The 21,305-nt window shown below is 47.7% G+C and overlaps 1 protein-coding gene and 2 long non-coding RNA genes across 9 annotated transcripts in view; 2 read left to right on the top strand and 1 right to left on the bottom strand.

Moving 5' to 3' along the window:
- LOC146205237 (beta-alanine transporter-like) overlaps positions 1 to 21,305 on the bottom strand; it is a 172,059-nt gene that overhangs the window by 46,717 nt on the left and 104,037 nt on the right. For 2 of the 7 annotated variants that reach the window (XM_084582420.1, XM_084582410.1), the window contains exons 2-9: positions 16,420 to 16,823; positions 15,982 to 16,085; positions 14,107 to 14,261; positions 12,798 to 12,966; positions 12,416 to 12,542; positions 11,078 to 11,408; positions 6,637 to 6,818; positions 5,624 to 5,796 (exon numbers count right to left, since the gene is read on the bottom strand). In XM_084582420.1, the coding sequence (XP_084438546.1) occupies positions 5,624 to 5,796; positions 6,637 to 6,818; positions 11,078 to 11,408; positions 12,416 to 12,542; positions 12,798 to 12,966; positions 14,107 to 14,261; positions 15,982 to 16,085; positions 16,420 to 16,821 (1,643 nt within the window). In that variant the 5' untranslated portion in view covers positions 16,822 to 16,823. Of the gene's footprint in view, positions 1 to 5,623; positions 5,797 to 6,636; positions 6,824 to 11,077; positions 11,409 to 12,415; positions 12,543 to 12,797; positions 12,967 to 14,106; positions 14,262 to 15,959; positions 16,086 to 16,419; positions 16,824 to 21,181; positions 21,269 to 21,305 lie in introns of those variants that run through there. The other 5 variants (XM_084582430.1, XM_084582440.1, XM_084582447.1 and 2 more) reach the window with 5 other exon arrangements.
- Positions 1 to 21,305, top strand: part of LOC146205238 (uncharacterized) — a 118,548-nt gene that overhangs the window by 17,972 nt on the left and 79,271 nt on the right. The window lies entirely within an intron of this gene.
- Positions 15,389 to 20,528, top strand: LOC146205240 (uncharacterized). Its single transcript, XR_014701564.1, has 3 exons — positions 15,389 to 15,690; positions 18,915 to 19,016; positions 19,827 to 20,528. It is a non-coding gene; the product is annotated as an uncharacterized LOC146205240 (long non-coding RNA).

Raw genomic sequence — 21,305 nt, forward strand, 5'->3', positions numbered from 1 at the left:
AGGAAGGAGATTTTCTCCTCCGAAAAACCTTGAAAAAGCTCCTCCACAGGCACTGGGGAGCGGAACGGAGGGCCAGGCAAAATCGCCGAATCCAGCGGAAAGGTCAAAGTCACCTGATGACAACGCAAGAGCATTCGAGGCGCGCAGGCCAGTTGTATGTTATAACTGCAAGGAACGGGGCCACTTGGCTAGAAGCTGCAAAAAGAAAGTCGCTTTTGCAAGCATTGCAGATTCTGATGAGAATATGAGGCTTTTACAGCCGTACATGCAGGAGCTGCTTGTTAATGGCAAGAAATGCAGAGTGTTGAGAGATTCTGCGGCCACCATGGATGTGGCGCATCCGCGTTGTGTTTCTCCGGAACATTTTACGGGAGAATGCGCATGGATCCGGCAGGTAGTAGAAGAACAGAGTGTCTGCCTGCCACTGGCTAAGGTGGTAATAGAAGGCCCGTTCGGGAAAGTATGCACAGAGGCGGCGATTTCTCCCAACCTACCTGATCATTTCCCCTATCTGTTTTCGAATAAATCTGAGCAGATACTGAAGGAACGGGGTCAGTCGTTCTCTAATAGCATAGCTTGCATGGTGTTAACCCGTTCGAGGGCTCGCGAACTCTCAGGAAAGCTCGGAATCACACCGCCAAAAGAAGCGCCAGTAAATGCGACAGCTGAGCCCGACGCTGTTCCGCCTCTTGTTCAGCCCCGCGCTCCAGACGATGAGAGTCAAGGGGAGGGCACTGAAAGCACAGAGGCGCCTGCTGAGGAAAACCCGGGCGCAGGCTCAGTATTGGCAGCTCGCACTGCTCGACAAGGTAACACTTGTTGCCGAGCAGAAAGGAGATGTTTCATTGAGCGCCCTGCTAGAGAGTGTCAAACAAGGCGCCCCCAGAAAGAACATTTCGTTCTATGAAAAAGATGATCTAATGTACCGCCGATACTCTGACAGTAGAGGTAGAGTATACGACCAATTGTTGGTCCCGCGGAAGTATCGCAAGCAGATTGTAGACCTGGCACATAGCAACGCTTGGGCCGGCCACTTGGGCATACGAAAAACTAAAGCAAGGTTAGTACAAGAGTACTACTGGCCCGGGTGCTGGAAAGAGGTAGAGGACTACGTTCGCTCGTGTGACACATGCCAAAGAATTGGGAAGTCCACTGACAAGTGGAAGGCACCGATGAAATTGGTTCCGATAATTACTGAGCCATTCCGGCGGCTAGTTATTGATATCGTTGGACCGCTACCAATGTCGGAATCAGGTTGCCGCTACGTCTTGACCGCGCTGTGCGTAGCCACTAAATTTTCAGAAGCGATCCCCTTGAAAGAGCTAACTGCTGCATGCGTCGTGGATGCTTTGCTGGCTATTTTCTCGCGGATCGGATTCCCAGCAGAGATCCAAAGTGACAACGGAAGCGTGTTCACTAGTTGTCTCACGACGACGTTCTTTGAGCGATGTGGAATCAAGGTCGTGCATAGCTCGGTTCACCCTCCGCAGTCGAATCCGGTTGAGCGAATGCACTCCGTTTTGAAGAGAATTTTAAGGGCTCTTTGTTTTGAAGAAAAACGTGATTGGGAAAGTTGCATTCCTGCGGCAATGTTTGCCCTCAGATCGGCTCCTCACGAGAGCACGGGTTTCAGTCCGGCAGAGCTTGTGTACGGGCGTAACTTGAGAGGTCCACTACGATTGTTGCGAGAATCGTGGGAGGGTCAAGGCGAGAATCCTGACGTAGTCTCTTACGTGTTGCAATTGCTGGAACGCCTGGGAAAGACCCGAGAGATAGTGGAAAGCAATATGAAAGCGGCGCAGACGCTTGCCAAGGCACGCTATGATAGGACGGCTCGCAGGCGAAATTTCAAAGAGGGCGATGAAGTCATGTTGCTATGCCCTTCGAAAAAGACAAAGCTCGATGTTCAATGGGAAGGGCCAGCCAAAGTGGTGTCCAAGCTTTCTGACACCAATTATGAGGTGAAGCTTGGAAGAAAACACTCTAGAGTGTACCACAGTAACCTCATGAAGCCTTACATTCAGCGAGAGGCGGTGGTGAACCTGGCACTTAACCTCCCAGAGGAGGAAACCCCTCAGATTCCACCTGTCATGACGGGAACCACTGCGGCAGACAGTGTCCTGCTCGCCAAAATCGAGGCAGAGCCCGGTTTAAGCGAAAGTCAAAAGAGCGACTTGGAACAAGTAGTCCAGGATTTCTCTCTCGTCTTCTCAGACAGACCAGGCAAAACAAACTTGGTAGAACATGATATCGAGTTGACAGATGATAAGCCGATTCGATGCAAGGCGTACCGGGTTTCTCCCAAGCAGAGGGAAATTATGGAGGCTGAAATTCGCCGGATGTGTGAATTAGGGGTGATAATTCCAACCGAAAGCGATTTCACGTCGCCATTGATTTTAGTTGAAGTCCCTGGCAAAGATCCAAGACCTTGCATAGATTACCGGCGTTTAAACTCGGTAACGGTCGATCAGACGTACCCAATACCAAACATCGAAGAAAGGGTTGAGACAGTATCCCAGGCTAAGTATATTTCAACCTTAGACCTTGTTCGCGGATACTGGCAAGTTCCGCTTACTGAGCGTGCCAGTCGCTACGCGGCTTTTATTTCCCCGTTAGGAACATTCCGACCAGTGATGCTCAGCTTTGGGCTGAAGAATGCCCGTTATTGTTTTTCTCGCCTAATGGACAGGGTTCTACACGGACTGGAGAAGTTCGCTCTTCCTTACCTAGATGATGTAGCGATTTTTTTCAAACACGTGGGAGGATCATATAGATCACCTGCGTAAGGTAATGGAGAGGTTGATGGCGGCAGGGCTCACGGTAAGAGCTGAGAAATGTCACTTGGGCTGCGCGGAAGTCACCTACCTGGGGCATAGCGTTGGAAGGGGTAGACGCCGACCATCTGAACTGAAAATAGCTGCCGTGGCAGACTATCGTCGCCCGAAGACTAAGACAGAAATGAGGGCTTTTCTAGGGCTTACTGGTTATTACCAGCATTACGTCAGGCAATATTCCGAGATTGCAAGTCCCTTGACAGATTGTCTGCGAAAAACAGAGCCCGTGATCATTCAGTGGGACGCCAAGAAAGAGGCCGCGTTCGAAAGTTTGAAAAGGGTGTTGAGTCAAAGACCTGTTCTCACAGCGCCCGATTTTTCGAAGCCTTTTGTCATTCAGTGCGATGCCAGCGACCGAGGTTTGGGAGCCGTGCTTTGTCAGACCGACTCGAATGGGCAAGAGCGACCCATTCTGTACATTAGTCGCAAATTGAGCACTAGAGAAGAAGCGTACAGCACATCAGAAAAGGAGTGTGCATGCCTCATTTGGGCTGTACAGAAGCTCGCCTGCTACGTTGCCGGGTCAAAGTTTACTATAGAGACTGACCACTGCCCCTTAACGTGGCTGCAAAGCATATCCTCAAAGAACGGCCGCCTACTTAGGTGGAGTTTAGCTCTTCAGCAGCACAACTTCGAAGTGCGATACAAGAAAGGAAAGCTGCATACCAACGCTGACGGTCTCAGTCGAGCATTCTGAAATCAATTCAACCCCTTTCCTACCTTGTTATGCATCTGTGTAACCGAATGCATTGTATTCATAGACGTTTATGATTTCAGAATGGTATGTACCGCATGCAGTCGAATAAGCGCACTTTGAGTTTAATGCAGCGCCACTATGTTTAATGCGCACTGGGGAATGTGTGCAGGTTGTCAAAGGGTGTGCGAAACCTCGGGGGCATCAAAGTCACCTTAAATCGAAACAGCTAGATATAGAAGGGAATAATACAACGCTCCTAGTACAGTGAGCTGTCCCCTTCGCCTGCCTGATATGCTCTAGCATTTTAGACATTCATTTAGTCGAATTGCATAATCAGATGGCGTCGTGGTGTAAAGGCGCCCTTGCGGGAGGTCTTCTTTGGGCTTTTACACTTGTCGGGTACTCTGGTTCGTTTTTTTTTATAGCATATTAGCAGAAACGATTGTTTTCTTGAAGATCTGGCGTTTCGAGTGGTTTTCACGGGGTGCTTACTGTGCTGGGTGTGTTTGGCAAAGGCAGTCTTGCTGAGCGCGCCAGGCGTACACAAGTTCCAAGCGACGGGTGCCGCTGAGTGCTGAGAGGAGGACACCATGCAGCAGAGAGAACCAGAGATTCGGAGAAAAGCGGAGCCGACCACTCGTTCGAGCCTTCGAGTCAACGCATCAAGTCAGCCGAGCAGCGCCAAACTGCGCGACCTCCTGATGCAGTGTCTGGCGGCGGGGGTGCTGTTGCGTCCGGACGGCGGCTTCAAAGGGACATCTGGCCAAGTGCCTTTCGAAGAGGCCACAGTGAACGACTTCCTGTGCCACGCATTCTCTTCGGTCCTTGTTTCGACGTGTATCGGGAATTTATGACTGTCTGCGCCTTCTCCGCCCAAAAAGAGAAACACACAGAGCAGTTGGCGCCGACCTTACAAGAACTGCGTTTACGCGGGGCTGTCTAACTGCTCGGTTTTCGTCACTTCGCGCCGCGGCCGAGACGCGACTCCGGGGCCATTTGCCGTGAAGCGGAGCGGACGGAGCCGGCGGCGCAGCCCTTTCCAAGGGTTTCGGATACCACCTCCAAGGAGCGGCCGCTTCCGCCGCGGTCATAAATTTTAACCCGCGTCAAGCTGCCCTTTGACCGTGGGCGTTCCTCTGGACTCTCTCCCACAGTTACGTGATGTGACGTGCGTTCCTAGGGACTCTGTGTGGGGACCTGGGGAACTTTTTCGGTAGATATACCGAGCTCCATCGTATGCGAGCTCTCTCTCACTGTGAACCTGGAACATGTAACCTCTTGTATAAAGTCTCTTTCTCTTCTCCTCTCAACTGAGCCTCTCGCTTCTTCGAGCACGGCACCAACACCGGAGGTATACCGGAGGAGCCGATGGCGTCGCTAACCAAGTCCCAACAGTGGTGATGCGCCGGAATGCGAAGGGGAACTCATGGCTTCAGTGTCATTTTTGGCATGCCCCCGTTTCGTATGACAATGTGGCTGTAAAACGGCGAAGGAAGTATTTATGCGACCTCATAGATACGTATATATCTTACGGCTCGTCTCCTCAAAGCCAGTTCTCTAGCTCAATAAATGAGGATTGATTGATGAATGAAAACCTTGCGTCTAGAATGCACACGCTATGCCTACAGTGCGTTCCTCGTGCTCACGTCTACGTTATTGCCCAATAACACATTTTTGTCGCATATATCCTCTTTTAGGGAGTGTTTGGAGTCTGCTTCCAGCAGAAATGCGGTGGACCCACTGATGGAATGCACTAATGAATACCGATGCAATTCCATCATGATAGCTTCCGCCAATCGCTCATGTCACACAGCAAAGTCTCCTTTCGGAGTTGCAGGACAAATGAACCGTTACTTCCCATCGCTCGGTGCGTTATGTGTTGGCACGCGCGCGCTTATTAGCTCTTGTACAGTTTTATCAAAGACATTCCACCCGTACATGCAGCGTCACGCACTTTTTGAAAACATACGTGTTTTTACCATATATCGGTTCTGACTCGACGCGATAATTCCAGCTTGGTTCGGCATCGTATTTTACTGGAATGCTTGCAGGCTGTCATGACGAAGGAACGATATACCATCACGCAACGTACCTTCTTCCAGTGCAGCTGCATAATCGGACGTCCTTCCCGAAAGCCTCTCCTTCGCTGAGCGTTTCTGGCAGGCGTGCTTTCATCGTTTCCGGCAGCAGGAGGACAGCAACGCCTCCTGCCACCGATAAGGCACCGAAAATAGCGCTCGGGATGACGACGCCGTAGAGCTGACCCTGCGAGACCACACGATAAGAATTTACGGGAGTGTATAGGCAACCTGCAATGAAGTTTGCTGTGTCGATCGCCGCGCCGTAACACATATCTTAGCGAGAAGAGAAACACTTCTGAGGCGGCTTTTTAGGGCATTTTCACGTCATCTGCATGGGCTTACGGGGATCAGACTGCACACTCTGTCGAAGCTTTGCATAGCATGTGTCAGTTAACTGGGCTACATCGAAAGCGCTTGGCGAAGGACGTTATCTGTCACACGCGTATCTATAACAATGATGAATATGCTCAGTCGTTTATCGCGAACCAAGCGGCTAACAGCAGCATTTTCTAGTCACGCTGCTGTACAACTGCAGCCCCACCTATACAGTGCAGTTTCCCTATAGTGGTGGTGGCATTCGAACAGTCGGTCAAGTTTGTTCGCTCCATTTTCGCATACACGCACTCCCACAACGAATTACAGAGAAGCCGTCTTCTTTTGGCAATAAGTGCCTTTCTGTACCACACCAAAAGAAGGGGCAGAAAAGTGAACGGACAATCCATCGGATTGATCGAGACAGCTTCATTTTCAGTGTTGGCGATTAAATTGCTTCATATGCAATTTTAGCTACTCTAATTGGGCAAACGGCGAAAGCAACGGAATTTGAAGGAGATAATAACGTGCGCATAAACTGAGCCGTTACGCGGATAATAGTATATACAATGCGTTGGCATAAACAAGTATAAGGCAGGCGCCACACACTCGCTGCACGGACGAACGGACTGGAGGATGAGCTATTGCATGAAATTGGCTGTTGCTTTTTGTGTGTTTTTTTCGTATATAAGTTTTCGTACAAGGCTCGCACCAGGTAGAGTATATGAGGCGTGATGATGAGACTGATGCTCGCTGTCATGGCGGCAATACCCATGGCGGAAGTCCTTAGCACAGTAGGGAACAGTTCGGCGCTGTACACGTATATCGTGGCGAAGGAGGCCGTGATGCTCATTTTTCCCAGGCTGCACAGCACCACAGGGGGCCACGCACTATCTGCGCTGAGAGCAAACATGCAAGGGTTTTATTTTAGGTTATTTACTAACAGCCAAGCAGCTGGAACTGAGCACGTTACAAAAATAAAGAAAAATGGCGAAGGGACGAAATGAATTATCTGCAAATAAAGCAGCAATTATAATTGTGCAGACGTGAATATGATGTGTGCATCCAGCAAATGTTGCGGAGGGCACTTAAGACTGCTTGAGTGTTGTGAACGCGAACGCAGCTGTGGCCTATTCTGAATCATACTGCGTCGCTAATTAAAAAATTTCGACTAGTGTCGTTTCAACGCACCGTTCTGGACGATGGCAAGGAAAGGAGCATATGGTCACAACATCACTACCACATGACTTCGCTATCACTGCGACTACTGCTGAATGTACCGCACATTCACGCAGCTTGGACCAACGCGCTGTCATTACCTGTCGGTGGCGCGCCCGTCTCGCAATCGGAAGGTTCTGAGTTCAATTCCTGGCGTCGCCAAATCAATCAGGATTACAGGAAACTCCCTGAGAAATTTAGCATTAATACGAATGTTTCTGACCTCTTCCTGATTTTACGTGACCATCCTTCCACGCACCGGAACAATCCGAGTTTGGTTGATAACGGGACATATTCGCTCTAGAACTGTACCTCACATGGACATTCGTGGTTGGTGTAGAAGTAAAAAAGAAAGGGAGAAGCTGGTTTAGAATTATACGCATAATATTCTTGCATGTGCTCCAGAAAGAAAGCAAAAATTACGCAGAAAGCACGTTACGTCCCCACCCCATCCTTTTTCTCGCATGTGCATCCCTTCTCCCTTTGAGATCCAGAGATGTAGAGAGAGACGTCAAGTGCATTCCGAACAAAAGACGCTCCTTAATGTTCTTCAACTTGCACTGAGATCGCGCAGAGTCTGGTAAAGAATCCCAGGAGGTCGAAGTTAATAATCCGGAGCCGTCCATGAGGGAGGTACTAATCCCCCATCACATCATTCAGTTCCTTTATATATGAGCCGTTAAACGCTAAGGGAGAGACGCAAGAAAAGGAAGTTGTATTTTTATTCCACTTTCGCTAGCTCCACACAGAGGCAAAATTATATGTGAGAAATGACTAGCAGTCCTTATTATAGGTACCACATGGATATAAGAAAAAAAAAGGCTATAATGACGTATTACGATCGGCGATCCGGGGCACCTTTCATGATAGTCGGCCTGCGACATGGCCGTGCACTGACCAGTCGTCGGCTGTGTGTCGTCACGAGACCACGTGACATGGTTGAGTTGGTTAGGCGCTGCCTACTAGGGCTTCGTCTTTGAGATGGGAGGGTGAGATGGGAATCCAGCCTTCCAGGACCCTTGGACCCGGAGTTATTATAGACATGCTGCCCCTATAGGTCACGTAGGCACGCTCATACGGCTTGGTTAAAGCAGGACTTTATATTTGCGTCGGGTGGTCCTTCATATATGCAGTAGCAAAAAACTATGCTGATTTGTATGTGTGGGATGTAAGAGGCAAAAATGAAAAGATTAGTGATAGGTATACGATAGCAAGTACATGCACACGTAAACGATGATCCGCAACGGGAGCGGTCGCTTCGTAAATGTGAAGTTTAGAACGCTCGTTGGCTTACGCTAGTTCCTTACCTTCCGCGAGGAGCCCGACTCCATGCTTCATAAACTCAATGAGACGTTTAAGAGAGGCGTAAAATTTTTGAACCATCCTTAGCGGCTACTTGGCTAAGGAGGCATTCAGAGTGACGAGGAGCCGCTTGTATGCGTTTGGTATCGAGAATATGCGCTCAATATTTGAAGTATAATTGTTCAAATTGTAAAAAAAGGCAAGTACACCTTTATGACTCTGTAATTATTTCGGGTTACGCTCCTATGGGCTCTCGTTTTTGATCTGACACGTTTTGTTTCAAATCTGTACGTACTTGGTTTGACAGAGAAACATGGCTGACCTGGCAGTATGCAACTGTTTAAAACGGAGGGGCTTTGCATCACTCGAGGTCAAGAGATCGCCCCCGACTGGAGGGCACCCTGAACTCGCCCCAGCCCGAACTAATCATCCCTTGCATTTTGTGGCAATAAAAGTTGTTACCACCACCACCTGCAGGAGTAGCACCGAATTTTCGCTCTGCGCGCTTTTCTACTAGCAGTGGGCGTCACCCGAGCCGGCAGAGACGCCCTACTGCGCAAGCGCAAAGCGAATTGTTGTGCATGGAAGCGTGCGTGCCGGTGAAGGAGCGACGAAAGGGAGCATGGAGGTAGCACAGTGCCTACCTAGGAAAAAGGGCGCTTCAAGAGAGGCATCATTAAGTGCTCCTCAGTAAGGCGTGTTAAAAAATTGACTAGGGAAGGCGAGCCTATCTTAAGTCGTCCTCACTCAGGTAAGGAGCGTTTCAAAATTTGTCCCTAAGTGTCCCTTCAATTATTTATTTATTTTACTCTTAGAACCGAAAAGCACGGGCTAGGAATATTTAGGTGAGGACACAGCATGGGCGAGGCACTGGACGCAAGTGACCAGATAAAGTACCAGCGTACGCTCCTCCGAACCGGGTCGCTGATCGCAGCGCCAGCGTCGATATAGCGGTGAATCTTCGCCACAAGAAAAAAAAAAAAACATAACGGCGCCGTTCCGATAGCAACCAGCTGATATCGCACGATGCTTTGTCCCGCAAAAGCCGTTCCGTTCGTGTGGCCTGAATTGTTTCTTTGTCATTGGCAAAAACATCACTGTAGCACTATTCTTAAGCCGTACCCATTTTTGCATCAGTGCAGACGCGAAGTCCAGAATTATTTATTAGCTTGTCTATTACCGAAATTTATATCCTGACAAAGTAGCGAAGAAAAGGTTGAAGTCACAGTTTATGCACAGCACATCACTCAACCATTGTCATTGTTGTTCAATTGAAGGCGCTCACTTTCACTCAACTCACTCACTTTAGGTTGCGTAAATAGGGCAGGGAAAGCGAATCCTGCGTTCGATGAGGCGAACCGGACAAAAATATAAAATAAAATTCATAGGGCATTCTTAACTACTTAATAAAGGAAATAAAACAGCGCCCCGTACCACTTCTTATATCGCACAAATCACTAACGTGCGAAAGACTGAGTGGACGAATGGGATAATCAAGCGAACAAAAGTGCGGACGAGTTACGTGCACGAAAACAGGAACAAATGCTGCCGTGACAAATGCTGCCTCAAACCCGACAGCCATTAATATTTGCACGACCCCGACAAGCACGAACGACAGCACCATCCCCAAAACGAGTAAACAATTGCGCCCGCTATTACCCCTTTACACATCCTATCAGGGTTGTAGAGTGCAGGTAATGACGAAGCGAGTTGGCACGCTGCAAAGTTCACCGGGTGGATTGTCATCGCCGGCTCTTCCGGCAAAATAACAGGCCGTCGGCGTACAGCATCTTGGCCTACTCCGAATAGTCAGGTAAAGTTAGTGCTCTAAAATAGGTTTCAATAAACTAGGCACTGCGTTTGGTCCCTACGTACAGAACCCAGTTAGAAAACCTAAGGAGTAAACAAAGTAACGAGCGAACTAGGGATCAAACGACTGCGCGTAGAGAGGGGGAATAGTTGAGCGGGCACACTGACGCACGAACCAAAGAGGCAAACTGAAAAGAAAAACGAAACAAGCGATGGTTAATGAATTGTCGGCAAGGTTCCGCCGCTTATTCGTGCAGCAAGTTGAAATTACGCGCGAAAAATTGTTCGCCCCCTACGCCCTTATTTAATCACGCTCGGTGTCACTGATGCACACAAAAGTGTGGTTATTAATGGTTCTATACAAAAACAACGCGGTGAAAATATTTTCCTCTCATCATCGGCCACATTGCGCAAGAAAATGGCCCTTAAAAAGCGCGTATTCCTCATAGAAAAGCATTGCCTCCCACTACGCCAGGAGCCGCTAAGCGAACTACCATCTCGTAGGGCTCAGATGACACCGGCGCGGCTCGCTGTGTCCCCACCTATATATCTTGCACCATGGCCGAGAAGGATTTTGTGGTACACGGATTCAGGACTCTGCCCCGGAAAGCTGGCGTACATCATTTGAGATAGTAAAGAAGACGAGGTTTGTACGGGGCTGCTGACCGCGATACGAGTTGTGGTGACACCGATAAACTGGATGCTGATATCATGACCGCTTTGAGGCGTGCCCAGCGCGATAACCTGCTGAGTCACACTACGGTCTTCCTAGATAAGCCATTTATATAGCCGTCGTGGTCGGAGCATAGCGTCGGCACGCTTGCCTGATGGAGAGAAGACGGTGGCGATGCACGCGATGCCCCCAAGCAACATGCTGAAGACCATCACGGGTCTCCTGCCGTGCCTGTCCATGAAGTACCAGGCCAGGCAGACGCCCGGCACTTCGGCGGCGCCGCTAATGGTGAAGGACACGTAGTCGCTGATGCCCATAGACGAGACGGCGAATGATAGGCCGTTGTACACCATGGTGTTGGCCGTCCAACCGAAGCTCACCACCACCACTTTCTTGAGGAGGTTCGGGTACTGCACAAGGCCTCGGAGGGACAGCCCTCCATCGACTGCCATCTCTGTGCACGCCAGGCTCTGCTTTTGTTCCTGTGCGCGAGTGAGGGAATCCACAGTGTTGTCACATACACCGCGGGTACAAGTTTAATCGCCAGGGGCCGTACCCGCTTCCTTCTCGCATCTAACCGTATACCTATTGCTTGCATGATTGAGTCAGCTCGTGTTAATATATTATAGGCTTACATCCTGGGAGGACTAATGCATTTTTCAACTGCAACTGTAGTGCAATGTGGGCGTGACCTAAAACTGAATGGATAAGGGACTTCGACAAGGATAGTGCGTGATCTTCTTAAGGATTTCGCCTATTGATTACATTAAGAATTGCTACTTTAAAATCTTTCTCAGCGTCAGTAGATATTAGACCTTGGAGAAAACTGTAAAGTTCTACCACTATGGAAGAAAAAAAAATATATGTACATGTAACCGCGAAGAAAAAAGCTAAAGAGGATGTGAGGACTGAACACCAACATGTTCTTGTAAGCCTTCGAAAAAATTATGGCGGTCGACCTTCGGAAATCGCTTTCTTTTTTGTTTCTTATCAGGCATGTTGCCGTCAGATAGGTACACCCATTGTAAAGAAGCTTATGATAAATTACAGACGGCGATCCGGCGCTCCGAATTCGCTGAGGAGCAAGACGTCTGGAGACACCGTCGCGGTCCAATCAGGACTCAGGTTCAGAATACAAATCTATTGAAACACGCTATTTGGTTTTAGGGAGCGACAAAATCTACTCCGGATCAGCCGGTTGAAATCGCCGCATTGTACTTATTTCTGGGTCTTTAACACCTCCAGCGTTATAAATCTACTGAAAGCGAGATGAAACCTCCTGCCAGGAAGTGATGACTTCCCACAGATGCCAGAAAAGCCCCACTATACAAAACTGAGAAGCAAAAACCTGAGGCTGTTTGCTTTTGGCAATGTCTGTATATGTTTTTCTTTTATCAGACGGCAACATAGTGTATTATCGTCATTGTACAGTGGCGTGTTAGGCGCATGTAAAATCTTGTAGATGCAGATGGTCATCTGCATCACTCACCATAAAAGTCTTCAGGAAATTTGGGGGTATCGTCTTTCCATTCCTCTTGGCAATCTTCTGGACAATAATCTCGGCCTCGGTGAGTTTATTTTGGCTGAGCAGCCATCGCGGGGATTCTGGAACGAGCCTGTTAGCGTCAAAGTTAGCCCACGTTTACCTCGACACGAGCACGAATCGAGTAAATATTTCGCTATCGCGCATTTCAAAGCGTGTCTCTACAGAACGGCGTAAATCTATAGTCTTCTTCCTTTAAGTATGTCCCTCCGGCCTTGCATCCAGCGGTGTACTACATTGTAACGCAAGGGAAGAGTGAAAGGAATTGAGCAGCCCTATGTGCGACAGAACGTTAGGCAAGCACGTGCAAGTGAAGGGGAACCCGCACCACCAGAGGGCCAGTAGCGCCACGAAGGGCAGTGAGGTGGCCAGCGAGATGGCGAACCAGGAGCGCAGCAGGTAAGCCACGCCGGCCAGTGACATGAGTGCCACGCCGTACACGGCACAGACGAACATGCCGGCGAAGGTTCGCTTCTCGGGGCTCATGATCTCCATGCCTGCGCCGCAAAGGGACGACGCTGCGTCAGAGCACGAAACTTTCGAGTGTAGCCGAACGCCACTCGCAAACACATGCTCTCGTAAGTTCTGCAAAGCTAGCAGATCGAGACTCAAGCTCGCTAAACTCGTAGAGCTTTATGCGAGCTGGCGGAGCGCTGTTAGAATTCGCAAATATCCCCGCACTTGAGAAAGGCCCCCGAGACCTCTCTTGCACAATGCTGCAAACTTTATAGAGTGACCACTTTGGACGGACAGTTGCCGATAGATGCGGTCACAAAACAAAACCTATAATATGGGTAACATTGCAGGACATGTAGAGCACAATGAAACTGCTATCTGGAACCTTACTTCTCTAGTCCACTCAAAACAGCGATTTTTGCGATATTTCGTAATGAAACCGGTGATTAAAGTTTCATAGCCCGTCCAGCCATCACCTGTTTTCTTTTTTTTTTTTACCCTTTTTCTTAAAGCCTATACATACGTCTTGTCAGCACGCAAAACGCGAAATCGCTGATTTGTCTCTATAGGCGTAGAACCCTGTGGTGTGGCCCGTAAAAATTCGGAATATCTCTTCGCGCGAATTCGCATTTTCGCAAAGTTCTTTGAACCGCGTATTGTTTCTTGCATTCAAGTAATCCGATCGCTCAAAGGGAAATAATTTTAATTGAATCTCACAAGGGTTGAGCGCGATATGCATGCCGGCTGTATGTACATGGGACGTCGCACAAAAACAGAAGGCCGCTTCACGTCATGCTTACTTGTGGTGCAGTCTAATCATGCTGATTCCATTTAAGAGGGCACTGTGCGTAGGAGGCGTGAGTGGCCTTACGTCCGCGGCAGAAGAACGCTAGCTGGCCCTCTACTATTACCGCTCTCGTTGTGCAGACAATGCAGTAGAACATAGGTTGTTTTTACAAGTGTCGGTATACTTATATTAAACAGCGCTTCCTGCTTTTGCACTCTCTCAAAGACATGTATAGTGACGGCTGTTCGGCACGCATGGGCATCAGGATCCCAATGACAGCCCTCGAGAACGTAAGAAAGGCATTCATAGTGTGCATGTTCGACTGGGTGGTTGTTATCGAAACAATGGAAGCTTCGCTGCAACCAAAAGATGAAAAGTTGGACGCTGCTCTCACTCATGATGAACGGCGTCTGAAATATGGCCGGGTAGACCATGCCGATGATGCCTCTCCATGCGATGTAAGCCTCGTAGGTGTCCGGGAAGGCGGCTCCGATCCCTCCTACCACGTTCACCACGATCGTAAGAAGGAAGGACTTCTTGCGACCCCATCTGCATGCGTGACAGACGCGCGACATTGCGGTCAAGCGTCCGCGGTTCGAATGCTGGGGGGCAACCGGTTGCTTTTGACGGCAGGAACAATCATACCGCGAGTTTCCAGCAAGAAAGCATAGCGTGGTATGTATCGTATGTGTGGCTTAGCTTCGCGAAACTTGAGTCCCTAGAAGTAGCGAAACTGCAGATGTATATGCGTCAATGCGTGGAATTTGAATGACGATATATACAAGAACGAATGCATATTAATTTCCACCGCTCGCGATTTTTACACCACACTCAGATAACATTTCCACAGGGAGGCTTTTTTTGTTTTGTCTCCTTGGCCGCCGTGGCTGGGTTTCGGTCCCATGGCTTTGGGCTCGCAGGCTAACGCCGAAGCCACTGTGCCAACCAGAAAAGGGAACCCCGGGGCGTGCTCCTAAGTCTCATGGAAACCGAATGATTTGCAGGTGGTCAAAATTAAGGAATGTACAGAGGCGAAGGTTGCCGGTGGCGCTTGTTTTTGTACTGTAAATGCACGTGTTAGATGGTGAGTATAATTACACACGACGGGTGCTTTGCAGGTTTAGGAGGAAGTGGGTTAGGGAATTTGTTTCTACGCGTGATAGCCATCGTTGCAGGAAAAAGCTACTTTATCGACGGCTATCTGCATATTACCCCTTAATTACAGCGCAACTAAGGCGGGATGTGTACGGAAGGGGGGAAGGGGGGGGGGGGGGGTCTAGAGTGTATATGTTACTCGCAGTTTCGATGCAATGCGCAATTAAGGCGCAACTTCTATCAATCAGTTTCAATGCAAATTACATTGGGAAAAAAATGCCCAGGGAAAAAATAAATATACATTGGGAAAGAACAAGCGACGTAAACAATTCATAAGTGCTGACTTTTAAAGAAATGCTTTGTAAAGCGTCAGCGCTAATTTCGTTTGTTTCCTTTTTATATGTCTTGTGTCGCTATGTTAAACGGCAAAAAAAGAAAAATAAACCTTACGGATTCAGAGAGCTGGTTCTTTTGGATCGCGGTGCGCATATTTCCATCTCTAAACGTGAAATTAATTTAGATAGGCTCCATACCTTCTTTCAGGTGGGTTGCTTCAGCTGACATTTAGTTTGCATAGGCCAAAGGTTGCGAGTTTCCATTTCTCAGTGAGGGCTGTTAAATTGCAGCTATATTTCAGGACGTGGTATACGCGTTTGTTCGGTTTAGATCACTATTTTGGCTCTTCATTTTCTTCTGTTTCAAGTCTAAAGTAAGCCTTAAAAGCAGAAGAGCCGACCACTTCAAAGTGTACTGAGCCTGGATTTCTTAAATTCCTGCTCTACAGGAGGGATTCAGCAGGATGGAAATGACCGTTTAGAATTTCCTTTTTACCAAAGTAATCTTACGTACGGCAGCCATTACATAACGTAAGGATCACAATAAGGTAATCAATTTTCTTTATGTTTTTTTCTTATGGACAGTGAACATTATTAGTTGAAGGCGGCTGCCGCGACATTTGTAGTCGCTCTCCTTATCATGTATTACGTGTGCCCTTCGAACTAACTTGCTCGTGTTCCCCATGTGCCCTTCTGTATTGGTGTTCGACTGTAACTGTGCGGCGCTGGTTCCTAAACATGATCGAGGCCCAAACTGTATACAGCTTAAGTCTCAGCCTTAATAAGTACGTATACTACCGTCTCGATCGGTACTTGCCTATATGCACGGGACCACTTGCCTGTCCCCGATGTAGCCGAAGAGCAGGTTGCCAGCCACGCTACCAATGTAGAAGGAGCATTGAGCCATGGACACCTTCCACGCGTCGTCGCGCACAACGTCCATCTGTGCACGTCGAAGAAGGCCACCCGAAGCTCTGTCAAAATCGCAGCATGTACACTGTCGCCACTTCGAAGTGTCTACAGCGAAACTAGGTGCGTCTATCGGATATATTTGCTGTGACGGTTATTATTGACAACTCTACGGTATAAGGTGTGTTTTAAGGTCAGCAGTTTAAAAATCTGTTGATCCCAGCTAATTAGAACTGATAAACGCATTCAGCAATCGCCCGGCAAATATGCTTCAATTGAAAATCGGCAAAACACCGCATCTTATTCGTCGCAGAGCCGGCAGAGCAGACAATCGCTCGGCGTACATAGGCGTTCGGACTGTTCATTACCTGAGTCACTAGCGTGTCATCGTAGTAGGTAGTGTCGTAGACCCACCCCTGGTTACAATCCCTGGTCGGCCATGACTTGTCGGGGCGCGGTAACAAGCCTTCATCGCGCACGCGCAGTACCACTGCAGTGTAGTTGAGGTCGTACATACGACAGCTCTCCCACTCGCCGCCGCCAGCTCGCCGCGGGATGCTGAACTCGGCGAGCTCGGCGGGCGAGAAGGCATCGTACAGGGCCTCCAGCTCGGGCACCCGGCACCGGTGACGCGGCGTGGCCGACACGAAGATGCTACTGAAGAGCGTAAACACCGCGGGTAGCGTGGCCGGGATGCAAAGGAGGAAGTAGATCCACTTCTGGTACGGCCCGAAGGCCCCTATCTCTGGCAGCAGCTCGTCCAGGTCCATGACTGGCACGCCGCCGAGTGGGCCCACGTGCAGGAGAAACGACGCGAGGTGGGAGCACCAAGTTAGCCACACCGACCACTCATGAACACAAGCGCTTTGCCCAGTGTATCCATTCCATTCATGCTGTCCCTCGTGTTCAAGTTAGCTCTTCATAATTACGACAGCTAACCAACCCAGCCAATCGCCAACATTCGTTAAAAGTGCGAGCATGATCCAAATGTCTATGTCCAACAGTGATATCTGCAGGACATCACATGGATAGTCATTTTGGTGAAGAATAGCACAAACGTATAAAACATATATTATTTGCAAATAGCGTTTCAGGATGTTTGCCTGGAGGTACAATAAGTGTACTACATACATTGGACTGTACAAGAATGTCCAGACATCAGTTTTGGCCGGCGGTATCATGAAAACTTTGTTAACAAGTGCACCTTTACGTATTTGAGCTGTACCACTTATAAAAGTCTCAATTGATTCGTCCCAAACCTCATTCACTTAAACTGAACTCCCGGGCTGTATTGCATTGCGCTTTATATGAAGATATGAGTAGTCAAAATCATTTGTCAGTCAAAAATGCATGTGCCATGTATAAACTATGTGATGAATACAGGAATGCCCACGAGCTATTTGCGAACATCTCACACATCAGAGGCGCGCTGCACCCATCAGTGGGACCACGTTCATCGATCGCATCAGAGTGATTTCAAGTGCACATAAAGCCATCTATTACACGATACCTAATGAACTAGTTCTACTGAAAACCTGGCGTCGTCGACGTTCTGCGGCTGTCGGAAATGATTCGAGAAGTTTCAAATAAAGCCAACGAATTGCGAAGGGTCCAAATCAAGTCAAAACTGAAGAGGAGGTTCCTTTAATGGAAGGTTTTAAGAAAATAGAAGCAATTCAATGAAACACACTTGTCGCTATTGTGGGCATGAAACGCATATAGGCCACGAAGGGTCGTTGGTACCAAATGTGCTAGGGACGAACCTGCTGAACGCGTTATCGTATGTGTGACTTAAGGTGTGTTGGTGTTGTATAGAGATGCTACAATAATAATAATATTTTTTTTTTCATTTCAATTAATTTCAACAAAAAAAAAATAAAAAATTTGCAGAATGAAAAGGTTGCGTCAAAAGCGCTATCGCGTCTACTCTTAAGGCAAAGCTCAAGCGCGTCCTCCTAATTTTTTAAATGAAACCGCTCACACCCACTCATTTTTCGTCAGTCATATATTTTCAGGAAACTTATGATAATCTTGGGGAATTAAACTGAACTGATTCTACCCCGCTGACCTAAGCCTACTTTTTTTTTTTTTTTTCACGCATTTATCCACCGTTCTGAACAAGAACAGTAGCAGTTCAAACAAAATTGATCAATTCTGGGTGGTTGTTAGACAAAGCTGAGATTTACTCCTTTGGGCCCAGATTAAGTATATATTGCAGCATTATCAATGTAATGCACGTCGCATAAATGTACAGATGAGAAGGCATTGAGTGGAAGGGTTATGTATACAACTACTACGTGAACTTATTTTGGTGTTCTGGCATTTACTGCTGCTTTCAAATAACATAACACAGCAGAAATTAACTTGTCTCCATCGCATTCAGAATGAATAAAAAGTCTCACCATTCATTTTAATAAGTTTGCCAAGCAGCAGATTACCACTAGCCGACCTGAGGACACTCTTTATGGAGATATATAAACGTAAACGCTGGCAATCAGCTGATATCAGCTGAGTGATGAGATATGAGAAGTGCTTGTGTTATATAGTCTTGAAGTGTTTTTATACAGGTATTATGCTGTAAAATGTCGCGAAGATGTATTATGCACGCTTCTATATTCAAAATACTTTTCCAATTAACTGAACCATTTGTAAACATGGTTTCCAGCGGAACATTTTGCACTATTCACTATATCCACTAAGATTATGCTGCAACATAATCTTCCATAACACTAATGTACTTTCATTTTCCTGAAAGAATTTTGACACCTAAAAAAGCTTCCTGGTTATCGTGCAACTCCCATGTAGAGGTTGTAGCGAGTTCACGTGTAAGAATTAAGCTTCTTCTTTTTATGTGTTTCTTCAGGTTTGGAAGAAGGTCACTAGGGCCCAGAGCGGGGATAAAGTGTGGGGGGCTCAGCTCTTTGAAGTCACGCTCCCGAATGGCAGCCTCGGCAACAAGAGACTTGTGAGTCGGGGCATTGTCATAGACTACAAGAACGCCTCTTGTCACAAATTCTCGACTTTTCTCCAGAATGCCTACTGCAATCATCGGAGAATGTTGCTTAATACAGATACTCAATAAGTAATATCTCCTTCGCGCCCCCCCCCCCCCAAAAAAAAAAAAAAAAGAAATAAAAAACTGTCCCTAACAATTTCTTCCCTATAGCTCGGGCTTCAGTTTTATCGGAGACGAGAATTCCGAATGATTTTTCCGTATATGCCCCTGTTTTGCTTCGCAGTCCACTCGTAGGATTACGTCCTGTCTCCAGTCACAAGGCGGTTGAAAACATATTCTGGATTGCTTGAATGAATAGAGGTACAGAAGCTCCCTTGACAAAGGCACATGGTGGTGTCGACCTATTCGTGGCGCCCACCGGGCCGAGACCTTCAAAGTACCAGAGATGTAATAGACGATTCTGAAACCACTCCCGTACAAAATGTTAAATTAGGTGACAACTTCATACACAAATTCAGCGACTCTTCATGAGAAGGCTCTCAGAAGAGAGTAAAAAAATTAGTTGTGGTTTAACTCTGGTTAACCCTATAATTGAATTGCGATAGCAACGGCGGAAGCCTCTTTTGGTCACGCCCTGTCAGTCTAAAGTGCTACATTATTGGGGACACTTAAGCTCATCCTTTAAGAGTATGACGCCAGAGCGTAAGCTACTAGCCCACATATAAATGAGAAGGGTTCAATGCTGCTGAACCGAATGTGGAGCGAAAGCATTAGCTGCGGGTGACCGAGAGTTCTTCTTTTTCTTCTTGTCTGTTCAAGGTCAAATGTGGCCCTTCCCGGGACGACGTGATGGGCCGAAACCTGGCGCAGTATTGCTATCGCAATAAAAAATCGGTTCAAGTGCTGATTCATTCTGGAAACGGGCCGCCTTGCACGTCCACGTGGCCGCGTTTAAATTCTTTGAATCAACGAGTTACTGTAACATACGAAGTATATTCGCTGCCATACACATTCACCATTCTATACGGTGAATTTCGCTGGGGGAACTTACTTCTTTCGACAAAAACTTCATCAGGCTCCAGTGCTCAAGCTGAAACTCGCGAGAGGACGCCATTTTTACCTCGCTGCTGATAGATCAATGAAACGTGAACCCGAAAGGCTTGGCATTAAGGCACTTGGTTCGAAAAATGACTTGAACAAATGGTACAAAGAAATCAATGGCAGAAGTCTGGTTACACCCGAGTTGCAAAACTTTTTGATCTCCCCTCGTAGCAATCAAGCTGCATTTTTTGCATAGCAGCAAAAAGTATTGGGTCGAATTAAAAGAGCGGGTCGCACCAGCATTTACTGCTCAGACGCGAAATGTATGCAGTCTCACCGGTAAAGAAAAGAAAATAATAATAATAATAATAAATAAATAAATAAACACCACCTTTTTTTCTGAGAGAACAAAATTATATGTAACACAAGTTCCGCCTCTAAGGAATAACGCGATAGCGTAGGCTGCCAGCCCATATATAAAGCCCCGCTTTAACCAAGCCGCATAAACGTGCCGGCGTGGCCTAGAGGTAACATGAATGCAAGGGTCCTGGCAGGCTAATTCCGATATCACCCTGCCATATGACAGGAGCTGCCAACTGCGGGAGCGGACTGACTGGCGTAAACGTCAGTCCGCGGCCATGTCAGCTGCCAGCTATACCGCCTGCCAGCTCCATGCTTGTGAATTTTCAAAGCTCACGCACATTAAAGAACCCCAGTGGTCGAAATTTTCAGAGTCCTCCACAACGGTGTCTCTTGGGTCGCTTTGGGACGTTATGACCTACAAACCAAACCAAGCCAAACAACGTCAACACCGACGCCGGCGCCGACGCCAGATTTTCGGTGACCTTAAAAAATGGGTGCAAGTTACAACTTAGAAAGTGGCGGCACGGCTGACGCATGATCCAATGTTTTCATCAGTAGACCTCATTACGCCATGCTCAAAGACAACGAGAAAGAGAAAATACTTGCCTGAACTGAGCTATAAAAAAATCCGAGTGAGACAGAAGAAGGTAGGTAAAAAATAGAACCAAAGCATAATGGCGCTACCAGAAATATATATATATATATATATATATATAAGAGGAGGTATTTTGTATACGCTTTACGCGGGAAATGCGAAAGGGCGCGCTTACCTTAGCGGGCCGCACTCACAGAACGGAATCTCTAAAACACAGTTCGTGTCCGCATTTCGCAGCCTGCAAACCGATGTGCGCCGTAGCGGCACCAAGATATGCTGGGTGCACCGTGGCCGGGTGT

This window comes from Amblyomma maculatum, chromosome 1 (assembly GCF_055883805.1).
Source record: "Amblyomma maculatum isolate TAMU_Amacu chromosome 1, ASM5588380v1, whole genome shotgun sequence".
NCBI classification, from domain to species: domain Eukaryota; kingdom Metazoa; phylum Arthropoda; class Arachnida; order Ixodida; family Ixodidae; genus Amblyomma; species Amblyomma maculatum.